Source organism: Cryptotermes secundus, unplaced genomic scaffold (assembly GCF_002891405.2).
Source record: "Cryptotermes secundus unplaced genomic scaffold, Csec_1.0 scaffold111, whole genome shotgun sequence".
NCBI lineage: Eukaryota > Metazoa > Arthropoda > Insecta > Blattodea > Kalotermitidae > Cryptotermes > Cryptotermes secundus.
The window spans coordinates 251,381-264,032 of NW_019733319.1; the positions used below are offsets into that span (position 1 = coordinate 251,381).

The following is a 12,652-nucleotide window of genomic DNA, read 5'->3' on the forward strand; positions in this document are numbered from 1 at the left end:
GAAATTTGTTAATTAATACCCATATGGTAGCTTATACTAATTATTCCGTCTGCAGGATGCTGTAAATAATTATTTTAACGCGTCAACAGGTAACTTTAACTGTTAGCAAAGAAAAGCTGTACTCCGAAGACGGACCGATTTCGGAACGTGTATCTCTTTCCTAGCATGGGAAGCATTAAATTAAACAGAATATGTTTCGTTCGTAATTTGTTTTACCACCCCTTCCCAGCTGTAAATATTATGAAGCTCAGGATGTGTTTCGATGGCGATTTTGAGTCACTGATTGAGAAGGGTTTCAATGGATGCGGAAGTGGTCTATTTAAAGATTTGGCCCAGCGTTTTTTTGGCGGTACTGAGAAAACCAGCTGGAACTGACTTGTTCCGAACCTCCGGAGTGCAAAACATTGATGCCAACTGCAACACCGGAACATTACTCCCGTAGATGAATGGATTTTCAGAACATTTATTGTTAGTAAATCTTATTAAAGTGGTCAGATATTCAGACTACTGGCTGAGCGACCAAGGTGTGGTCCTGCAGGGTAGGAGCAGGGAATTTGTTCACCACCACCACTACCACCCGGCCTACTCCTGTTCAGGGGTTCGTGGTGATTCTTTAACCCAGCGGTAAAACCGCTTACCACTCACACCCATTTGTTGCTCAGACAGAGTTGAGTGAGGATGAATGGAGCTTTATTTCTGCTGCCCCATACATCTTCATGTTGTGGTTTGTATTTACATTTACGTTTTTCTTTACCCGTACATATTGTCTCGACTTACGGGTTGTGACTATAGACGGGGTCTGGATTGGTTATTGGATTTATTGACGACTTGTATACACACCATTTGGAACTGTGCTTTACAGATAAGTGACACAGACTAGTGTCCTCAGTATATTAGTCTCCATTAGCCGTTTTCTGATAACGGGTTTTAACAATGGAGATTCTTCAGCTTCCGTGGTCACGCCATTGGCCGCTGGTTAAGACTCCGCACCTGAACTCATAGCGCCAGCTTCTCAGCCTGTCTTTCAGAGCCCAACTCTCGACTAACTGCTCACTTGGAACTCCGGAACTCGACTGCCGATTCTCAACAGAACTCTTCTTTATAACCACTTTGCACGGACCGAATAGGAAACAATGCCCCTATTGTTGTAGTCGTGTTTACCGATCCGTTGCTTAGCAGTAGCTGGGTTTTCATTTCCGCGGGAAAGTGTTTGCCTTGCCGTTACCAATCAACATATTTTCCTTCTCGCGATCGTTGCATAGCAACGGTACTACAGGTTACAATATTCCTCTAAACACAAATTTAGAGCCCATTCATTATGTTTTTGAAGAAATACTTGTAGATTTAGGAATACAGTTAAACTGGCCCGCTTTTCTGTATCCCTTGCAAATCATCATTTCACCGGCGTCCCATTTCCGTAATTTCTGTTGAGATGAAGACAGGCTTCGCCAGCCGGCATATTGTCGCACCTTTCCCGTAGTCGATACTTCGCCTCTGGCTCGGCACTTCACTATGAATGCGTAATATATTACAGTGCTAAGATTTTAAAACGTCGCCTGTTTCTCTAATTTTACGGGTTGTCTGGTCCCGTGACACAGCAACAGCAGCGAACAGCGAACAGTCTCCCCCACCGTGTGACCCAGGGCTGGAGGAACATTACATAGCTACACAGTAATAATTCTGAAAGTCGCTGAAATCGACGAGTTCTGACTCACAGGTGACTAGAGAAAATTCTCAGATGGCCGCATCCGACTCACTGACCGCTATTCTTCAACACTTGATCTAATTAGAAAGTGTCATAAATTGCAAGCACAGCACAGAATTTACCGGTATTTATAAGGAAGCAGAGATGTGATATTATATTACTTCAACACCACCAGATGCAATGCAGTTTTATTACTATAAGAGTAGATACGAAGAGGAAATAACACCGTGTAGCCCAGTGAAAGCCAGCCGTCGTTTCGGAGAAACATGTCGCCTCCATCTACAGTACCGATCATTAAGCTAAGTAAAAAACGAACGAGAAGCAGGCAGCGAAGTGTTCCTCCGAAACATCGGCTAACTTACCAGACGATAGAATTTTTAATAACCATCGCTGTAAGAACCTAAGATCCTGTGAAAGTAGATATGCCTGTATTTTCAACAACTTTATATTGTGACATGACGCCCGAAAGCCGGAATAGTAGAGCCAGAGCGGAAGCCCATTGCTGGGCAACGGTTCGGTAAGCACGTTGCCGTGGCAACAGATAAACACGGAAAAAGAGAATAACAGAGGAGCTGTAAGACGTGGTGAGTTATATTCGGCTCGCCCCGAAGTTATAAAAGATTATTTTGTTTATTGCTAGTGGGGTGGGACTAAGTCCCTTGTACTGCGGCCACTTCTGGCCTATTGTACCAGCCCAAGATGATAGGTGAGGGTGATTGTGGAGCAGTTTGTTGAATGAATATTGACAGGGGAAACCGAAGTACTCGGAGAAAACCTGCCCCAGCGCCACTTCGTCCACCACAAATCCCACTTGATCAGACCCGGGATCGAACCCGGGCCGCCGCGGTTGGAAGCCAGCGACTAACCGCTTGAGCTATGGCGCTGTAAAACAGTTAGTTCAGTTCATTCGTGAGAGTGAACAGTGATCAGTGGCCGGATTCTTGCTCCGGCCGGCTGTATATTTGGCGAAATAGTTGTTTTTTCTCATTGACGTAGAAGGCAGAGTGAGCCATTGAGCCGGTGTCGAAGAGAAGGCGAATAAAAAAAGTCACCTCTTACCGGAAATCGAACCCAGGCCGCATTCTTTAGTATAGATTTCATTAACAGTAGTGTAATAACTGCGTTTGTTGAAGTATGCCGTACGCTCGTATATCAGTCGCGTTGAAAAGTAAATAAATTTTAACACACCCGGTCAGGCCGGTTTTGTGACTCTGCCATATGATCACGAACACTGAAATAGCGTAACGAACGATAAGACAGTTTTATTTCTCCGAGTTTAGATCACGCGATTTTACTCTTGGTTTACAATTCCGTGGCAGACCTACACGTTCTTCCTTGAACTTAGTAATTACTCAGCTGGTCAAGAAATTATCCGCTTTTATGGATCCGTCTCGTTCATCACCGTATCGACATCCAGAACTCTCGGCTGGATTATTACCTTTAGGCTTTCAAACTGGAATGTTATATGCATTTGTCGTTTCTTAGGAGCGTGCTACATGTCCCTTCCAGCACATCCTTCATGATTTAATCGGCCTAACAGTGTTGTCTGAAGAACAGTTATGCACTCCCTCTCCTATGCTTTTGTACTCAGTATCTTTGCCAGCTGTTCACACCACCTTTAATCCACAGTCTTCCCTTCGTACAGAAGCCGGGATAGCTCAGTCGGTATAGCGACTAGAGGCTGGACGGCAGAGCAGTCGGGATTCGATTCTCCGTGCAGACAAGAGATTTTACTGTTCACAGCTTCCATATCGGCTCTGGGGGCCCACCCAGCCTCATATCCCGTGAGTACTGAGGGTAAAGCGGCCGGGGCGTGAAGCTGACCACTCAGCTCCATCTAGTGCCGACTTTGAGAATGGTGGACTTAAATCTCCACTCCACCATACGCCTTCATGGCTTGGTGCTTAAAGCCCAGAGATAACTTTACCTTTACTTTCCTTTATTGTGAGAGGCTAAGTTTATGGAGACCATTAGATAAAATTGCAGTTTTGTGTAAGGGTAGGACAAGGGCGCTAAATCGTCAGTCTTGGTATAAGGAAATCTTTAAATTTCCCCTGTACCTCCAACAAACGTAAAAAGAACAGCGATGAGTTTGGGAGAGTCGTTATTCTCACGATACTATTAAAATGGCGATGAAACACCGTGTAAATTTGGAGATGAGTACCATTGTCGCCTTGAAGTTCGGCAAATGGGTACCCATAAGGCGTCACATTCCGGAAAACAGTAATTGAAAGGTAAGTTTGTTTATCGTGCATTTTATGCATTCCCGAAATACCCTATTTTAAATTTACGTTCCTCAGTTAAGGTGTTATAAATGAGACCTTAATAGACTACGTAGAAAATGTAATATTAATTTAAATTGATGCCTAATATTTTAAAATTTCCTTATAGACCAGTAGAGGAGAGAACCTACGGTCTCTCTGTCACTCTCGCTCTCTATTTCCAACCTCCCCCCCACCCACGGCCTCCTGCCGCCCCGCATTGAGGTTGATTACAGCTGAAGTCAGTCTGTCAGTAGGCCGGCAGCCGCCGTGGGCTTGAATGTTGGGTTGTCGGTGCAGGCCAGGCCAGTCCAGACAGCTCTCACTTTCCACACTGTAGGGCTAGTGGCTGTTCGTGTGGTAGCGTGTGTCTGTGTGTGGTGTGTGTCGTACTACACAGTTGGCAGACTTCATATCTACATCTCTTAGTATGCAGTTCAAGGTTAATTATATATTTTTGTTTCATTTGCAACACTGATATCTTATTAACTTGCGCCTTGAAGAGAAGTATTTAACCGTCCTTGTCGTGTTATAACAACTTTATAAAATATAGTGGATTTAGAGTTCCTACTTGATTTGAGTATAGTAAAATATTTCAGTGAATATTATTTCATAATATTTGGCGCAGTATTATCATGTGATCTCTCAGACGGGTTTACATCACACGCAGGATAAACTACGAACGTGATACAACGCTCTCGTAAAAATCATGATCGTTTTTGAAGTGTTATGTGTTTTTGAACAGTTATTGTTTCTATCAAAATCTTCAGCCGCTTAAGAACTTTTACTTTTCAAGGAAGCAAGAACGGTGAAGGTGTTTAATGTGTATAAACCATAGATTTGTTCCAAGTAGTTAGAGGTATTCGAAAGAAGAAGAAAACGTGTTTGTCATTTCTATGGGAAGTCGAAACCAGACAGAAGGAAGTAGCAGTTTTAAACTATTGTTTGCCTGAAAGTAATTTCACTGTATGGGATTATTTAAAATATATTTCTAAGTACGAAACAATTTCATCAGTTATCTGTGTCAACTGAAGACAGATGTTGAAAATCTTGAGCTTTTTGGATTAATTCCGGACTAGTTCCGCGTATGACGAGGCTGCTACTAAAATCTGACTGTAGGATTTGTGTGCCCTATTTAACTCCTCCGTCGCAATGGACTACCATCAACACAATGTGCCTGCAGGCCCGCCTCTGGTGGCCGTACCTGCGCCCAGTCATCCCTTGACACACCATCAGCTGCACCAGTTGCAGACCCTGGTTCAGGCGGAAGACTCAACTTCCACCCGATGGAGCCAGTACCAACAGCTTTGGAGGCATCACCACATGCAACACATCAATGGTAGGCAGACACGTGTGTCCTTGTATGTTTAGCTTCTGTCTGATACCCTTGGTCAGGGGCATCATTTTGGTGGTCACGTTACACAGTCCTCCTTTCCTTGAACCCTGCTTACTGGATTAAGGACTAAGGACTGATCGCTCTATGTCAGTGTTTAATGGGTATAACTTGATAAAATTGCAACGCATTGGTGACAGTGTTTGTCAACCAGTGAGACGTATACTGAGATACGTTTCTGTACCATGATACTTGGTTTTCCTTGGGACGTTGACAGTTAATTAGCTAATCAAGCAATTTCTCGCCTTTTATACAATCCTAAGAACCATCATGTGTTCACGGATGTGTCTGTTGAGACATGTCACCGCCAGATGAGATCACTGTAACTCATTGCAGCCAGATTCTCAGAAATAAATGGTAATTATTTATCTTCCGTTTACACATCTGTCTCCTAAGTAGTCTTTTCCCTTGCAGTGCGTTTCCTTAGGAAATTGTGTGGCTGTGATTCATATTTGTTGTTTAGACATGTTCTGTTATTGGCCTGTGGTGTTGTGAGAGGCACACAAAATTTTAATCGGGAAAACTTAAGGGGGAGACCATTTTTTGGACGTAGGCTTGTGTGGGAGGATGGTATTAAAATGCATTTTTAAGAAGTATGGTGTGAGGCTGTGATTGGTTTCACCTGGTTCAGGATCGTGTTCAGTGGCGGTCTCCTGTGAACGCAGTAATGAACGTTAGAGTTTCATAAATGGCGGGGAATTTTTGACCAGCTGAGCGACTGTCAGCTCCTTTAGAACATATAACACATCTTTGTGCGTAACTGTGAAAGATAAAAATGTAATATAATTCACTCTTTTAAGGTATGAAAGGGTTAAAGAAGAGGAAGGAAGGAGGAGGTGAATGATGACGTTACGAAACAAATTATTCCCCGCCGAATTTCAACAAATTTCCCCACTAGCATAAAATATCTTCTGAGAGTTCGTCTGGTGGCGCGGAGGAAGTTGGCTGATTCGGAATACGAGGCGGTGGGTTTCTCTTGTCCAGTTGATTTCTTACACTTTCCAAACCACATCGCTGATGTTCTTCTGTTACGTAAGCCTATGGACATTTGTTATTGCAAATATAAAGCCGTTGCAAAGAGAATCATACGCTAGATGCAGCGCTGCTTAGAGTCTGACTTTATTTCACCATGAGAGCCGTTGGAGTAGTTAACCATACCGAAGAATTGTTTAAATTAAAGCCATAGATCTTAAGACGACATGTATTTTATTTTATGTACTAGTTTTGTTTGGTGCACGCGGCAGCGTAGTTGGTTGAGGCAATACGCTACAAGCCTCAAGGTCTCTGGTTCGATTCCCGATGAGTTTGGATTTTTCAGTGACCTGATCCTTCCAGCCGAACTATGGCCCTGGGGTCGACTCATCCTCTAACATTTTTCATGAACAGTGCGTAAACATGGAAGAATGCGCAAATATGAAATATAAAAAGATCCGAGATAGCTCAGTCGTAATAGCAACTGGGCTGGATGACAAACGAATTCGATTCCCAGCAAGAGGAGGAATTTATTTTCTCCTCCATAGTTTCCATATCAACTCTGGAACCAGTCTTCTCTTATTTCCATGAGCTATTTGACGTCGCTGTCAATATCTAGACAGTGGAATGGTCCAGATATATGATAAATAATAAATTATATATTGGAAAACATTTGGTCTTAGCCTAATTGAGGTATTGCCCTGGAATTTGCCTAGACGGAATGGAGAACACTACGACAAAACCGTCAGGATAGTTGTGTGCCCCTACCAAGATTTGATCCGAACACCACAGCATGTTCGGTCCCATCCTCCTATCCGGTGTGGCCAGGTTCCTCTCCACGGAGGTTAGAACGGGGGAATGGTTTGAAGGGAACCAGTCACATTCATCTACTCCCGAGGTTAAGAATTTATGGAGCTATACCCCCACTTCCCATATATCTAAATGTCCTGATTTTCGTGAAAATTCTGTCCCTTTCTAAGTAATTAGGGACGACAAATGCTCGTGATCCCTGTGTTATGACATTAAAATAGAAATAAACGAATGCTAATTGATCGTAGTTTTAAACCAGTTCTTACTCGTCTGACAAGGTCTAATATGTACGAGGGTCAGTCAAAAAGTTCCCGGAATGGTGGTATAGCACTCTAATGGTAGGACATACGGCAACGCTTACCTAACCACCTTCAAAGTAGGACCCTTGCGCGCACACACACTTGCCCCATCGATCCTGCCATTGTTGGAAGCAGTTGTGGAAGGCCTCTTTTGGAATCTTCCAGAGCTCAGCCGTCGCATTCTATTTGGTGTCCTCCATGGTTTCGAAACGTGTCCCCTTGAAGCCCATTTTCAGAGTAGGGAACAGCCAAAAGTCACTCGGACCGAGATCAGGAGAGTACGGTGGCTGAGTGATGACAGGAATGTTTTTCTCGGCGAGGAATTGCTGCACAACAAGCGATGTGTGGCTCGGTGCGTTATCGTGATGCAGAAACCGCTGTCCCTGCCACTTGTCGCGCCGCTTCCTCCGAACCGCATCGCGCATCCTCTGCAAAACTTGCAAGTAGAAATGGCCAGTAACAGTACCAGCTTCTTGCTCCAACTCTGCGATGGTCATTCTTCGATCACATCGATCAGTTGTCGCACTTTTCCAATCACTTCTTCGGTTCTGGATGTCGAAGGTCTCCCGCTGCGCTGGTCATCCTCTAACGTCTCCTGCCCATTCTTAAACCGGGAAAACCAGTCGTAAACTGCGGATTTCTTTAGTGCAGTATCACCGTAAACTTGCTGCAGGGCCGATAGCGTCTCTGAAGCAGTTTTTCCCAATTTGCACATGAACTCGATGTTCGCACGCTGTTCGAACTGCGACATTGCGCCGAATGACCAACACTCACGTCTAATTCAAACGGAACAGTAACGACACTGCACGCTGAAACCTGTCTAGACCTGTTGCGCCTGCGAGCAGACATGCTGAGCTCCCCACCACAACAGTGTGTGCGCTATCTTATCCCTCGTTCTCCGTCTGTAGGGGAATTCCGGGAACTTTTTGACTGACCTACGTATGTACATGTACGTTCATGTGTATCACCTGTTTCTTCCCAGACGTCTACCAGTCGTCGCTATTTGAAGCGTTTTCGGAGTAACTCATTTTTCCTCTTCATACCCGAAACTGATACACGCTTGTGCGTTATGCTTCTAACCGTTTTTAGTGTCACTGAATTCACACGTAGTATAAAACCTTTGCCTCGGCTTTGATGTCTCCCAAGTTTTCTGTAGATCATTCTTAAGAAACCTTGTTCATTTTAGTACGTCTGTTTATCCGGGTGTGTGAAATTTGTTATGATGCCGGAGCGTACGTTAGAATGATGACGGCAGGATAAGTTAATGTGTACGCTATTGTGAACCACAGTAGGAACAAGGAATGAAACATGAAGGGAAAGTTGCTACCGTACTTAGTTAATTGAGCACCGCGTCTTGAAGGCATAGACAGCTTCTGTGGTCTAGTGGTCAGAGTTCCTGGCTACAGATCCAGAGGTCCGGTTTCGATTCCCGGCGCTACCAGATTTTCTGAGAAGTAGTGTGTCTGGAAAGGGGTCCACTCAGCCTCGTGATGATAATTGAGGAGCTGTTTCAAGGAAATAGCGGCTCCTGTCTAAAAAACGGAAATTCGTTGCGCTGACCACGCGACATCCTTTATCCACTAAAGTTGGCACTAACTTCGCCGATAAGCGGCGGTCACTCGGTCGGTATAGTTTGCTTGCGGACTAAAACCACGGAGTTTGTTTTGTTTTGTTTGTCTTGAAGACGTATGGGGGAATTGAGGTAAAGCCTCAAATCCATGAAGTCGGCAGTAGATGGAGCTTCAAGGATCGAGGAATACTTCAGGCAAACTTTTGACTTTGATAGACGTGAGGGAGAGAGAAGGCGTCCCCACCCCAATCCATCCAGAAGGTCTCCCATGTCCCGGAGTGTAACCGCTGCTTCTCTCACCCATTCCCATTTTACAGCTGATTGTGTTGCTCTCCGGCACGAAGAGCCAAATTAACGCCTCACCTGAGTGGCCAGCTCTCCAACTTCATATTCTTTGGGTCTCCAATATAGCACGTAATTTTCCTCAGTCTTTATAGCCAGTTGCTGGGGTGTAAAAGGTAAAAGTAAAGCTATCCCTGTACCAGGCCGTGAAGGCCCGTAGGGTTGTGAGACGTTGAGGGTCCAACATTTTCTAGACAATCGGCTCAGAGATGGCGGTAAGGTTGTCAGCCTTACGCGCCGGCCGCGCTTTACTCCCCAGGAAAATTATTTAATTAATTCCTGGTACTCATTTCTGTTAGAAGCTGAGTGAACCCCAGAGCCTAGTGCGGCTGGAAGGATTAGGTCAATTGAAAAAAATCCAATGACCTCATCGGGACTTGAACCCGCGACCTTCCGGCTTGTAGCATAGTGCCTCAACCAACTACGCTACCGCGTGCCCCCCGTTGCTGGGGTGATACCTCAAAATAGGTCACGGTCACGTCCGCATCATCCCGAATTGGTGATTTTCACCCATCATTAGATATTATACGTTCAGTGCAGCACAGTAGTAATGGTTCCCAACTAAGCGTCTTCTAGAGAGTTGTCTCAACCGGAAAAGGTAAAATGTAAAGTTCTCGCTTAATTAATTAAGCACAGTGACATGAAGACGTATGAAGGAGTGGAGGTATAGCGCCATCATTCTTGACGTCAGTAGATGAAGGTGAGTGATCAGCTTCACGTCCCGGCCGCCTTACCTTCGAGGGAAGAGCTTCCATTACAAGTTGCTCAGCTATGGTCTGTTCCAGCCTCGTGTCCCGGCCATGTGTTTCAACAAGCCGTTGTCTAGCAATGGATTCCCGCTCTGTCTGAGATATTCCAGTTTTTAGGCGGCACGTCACAATGTTGTAAAATTAATGCCATGACTCACATGCTGGGGCTGTAAAAGGCTCCGAAATCTGCACGAGCATCGGTTCGGACCCCAACGTAACGTTAGACAAATCAGACGATAGGCTGTCTTGGTTTTGATCCTTGTGTACTAAATGTACAGACTTATTTCCCGAAGATGAAGGCCTCAGTATCCTGCTGCTCAGTGAGTACATTTATATCTGGCAAGAAAGTGATAAGGTTGGCGCAGTTAATCTCTCTCGAGAGGATCTGTAGTTTACATTGTGGCAACCAGAATTACTTCAAGTGTCGCTGTGGAGATAGTAGTCGGTGAGACACGTATAGAAGTGAGTTCCCTCCTCTTCCGCACCCCCCTCCTCCGCAGATAAAAAAGAGGTGTTCTGTCGAAGGCCATGGTATTCGTGGCCGACTGCAGCCTCCACTGAAATTCCGGTTTGAACAGGAAGTTCTGTGCAGAAAACGGTGGAAAGGCACACTCCAGTACAATGCCCCTAGGCCTGTTTTGTAATGGTTACTTGCGAATTTGGATTACTGTTTCGTTTTAGTATTAATTCGTTTAAAATTTCGTGACGATGGTATATTAGTACAGTGATTAATTTTGTGGGCATTGTCATCGAAATATTTATTAAAGCGACTTTTTGGAGACGGACTCTTTTATCTGAAACGTGGTTTTAATTAAAAAATTGTACGATGGATAATATCCAGAAAATCTGTCTTCATATAATTAATCTATTTTCGGCTTACTGATAGATTTGAAAGGATTCTGACGATGGTGTATGCCGTACAGAACTAAAAGGCTTATTTTGGACTTTATACATATATATACGTACCAGACGATGGATAAAGCCCAAAATAAGCCTTGTAGTTCTCAGCTTACTGTCTTCTGGGTCTTAGTGTGCTAAATGGGTACTAATGGTTCGGAAGAACCTGCTGCTCCCTTTTTCAGGGTAAAAACCCTTTTTCTTTCTTTTTCCCTCAAACGTTGGTACCTACCAGACGACACTGTGTCACATCCCAGAACACCGAAGCTTGTTACCTCCGTGGAGCTTCAGATCTCACTCATCTATCATTTGTTCTTCTCTTCCTCCTTTGCCTTCTCCTTCTTCTTCTTCCTTTGTCGGCTTAGTTCCTGTGGCCTGTTCCCGTTTCGGAATGAATCTGAAAGCTGTGAATTTTACAGATAGTTGGAAAGACTTTTGGACGGGAGATGTTCCCGTCGCAAGGCAGCTGCCTACACAAGACCACGTGAACAGAAAAAATGCAGACACATCCATGCCTCAAGTGGGATTCGTACCCATGGTCCCAGTTTTCGAGCGACGAAAACATTTTTTACTTCAGACCGCTTGGCCACAGTTATCGGCTGAACTCTTGTGGCAGAAATGAGCGCTTAAAATCTGTAACGTGGGGTAGAATACAAGTTCGTCGTAGATAAAGCTAAGTGCAGGGAAAAGTATTCATATGATTGTATGTCATTAAATATAGTCTGCATCTGTTCGACAAGAGTTGTGATCTTAAATGCCATGTAGAAGTTTTGCGTATTATGAGCCGTTCTTCGAGAAAACAGCGATAAAGGTATATTCGAACTTTATCAGAAGTAGAAAGTAAATTGAAACAAGTAAAGTAAGTAAGTAAGTAAGTAAGTAAGTAAAGGTATCCCTGTAACAGGCCGTGGAAGCCCATAGGGTTGTGAGATGTTGAGGCTCCCACATTTTGTAGACAATCGGCTCACAGATGGCGGCAAGGTTAAGCCCAAATTGTGCTCTACTTACAGGTTGTAGAGAGCCGCCAATAATGAATTCTTTGAAACAGTCCTTGAGAACGTAATATTCGCTCATCTAGAAAAATTCCCCCGCCTTTTGTGGAACTCGAAATTCCATTGCATTTCTCAATAGAGCACTCTAAGGGGCCCTGTCCTGAGCGAGATATTTCCAACTTACGTCCTCACACCCATTGCGGATACCTGCCTCCCAATTCTAAATTTGATCAAAATCCGTCGAGATTTGAGATTCTCCCGGTGGTGACCGTGAACAGTTCTGTTTCTGAGATTTGACGGAGGTAGGAACGTGTTTGCATCTTCAGGATCGCTGTTCTTGCTGCTGGCTTGCTTACCAGACGTTTCGACCAAGAAATCGGAAGCAGTGCATTCTTCTGAAACGTCTGAAGACGTCTACCAGATTGCACAATGTTACATCTCAGAGGAGCGGCCTCCATAGTCTAGAGGTAACGTTTCCACCTCATGACTGGTAGTACGCGGGTTCAAATACCCGGCGGAGGTCGTCGAATTTTTAAGGGCGGAAAAATTCAGGGAACAAGTCCTCCGGGAGGGACTTTAAGCCTTGGGTCCCGTGTCGTAGCTTTACGGCACGTAAAAGAACCTCATATCTCCAAAGGAGGTCACTGAGCTAAATTCAGGAC

At 44.5% G+C, this 12,652-nt stretch overlaps 1 protein-coding gene across 2 annotated transcripts in view; it reads left to right on the forward strand.

Moving 5' to 3' along the window:
* The window catches only part of LOC111867896 (hepatic leukemia factor), a 290,075-nt gene that overhangs the window by 88,491 nt on the left and 188,932 nt on the right, over nt 1-12,652 (forward strand). The window contains exon 2 of one of the 2 annotated variants that reach the window (XM_023858110.2): nt 5,150-5,305. The exons of the other annotated variant lie outside the window; for it this stretch is intronic. Coding sequence (XP_023713878.1) covers nt 5,150-5,305 — 156 coding nt within the window. The remainder of the gene's footprint in view (nt 1-5,149; nt 5,306-12,652) is intronic. 2 annotated transcript variants of the gene reach the window in all.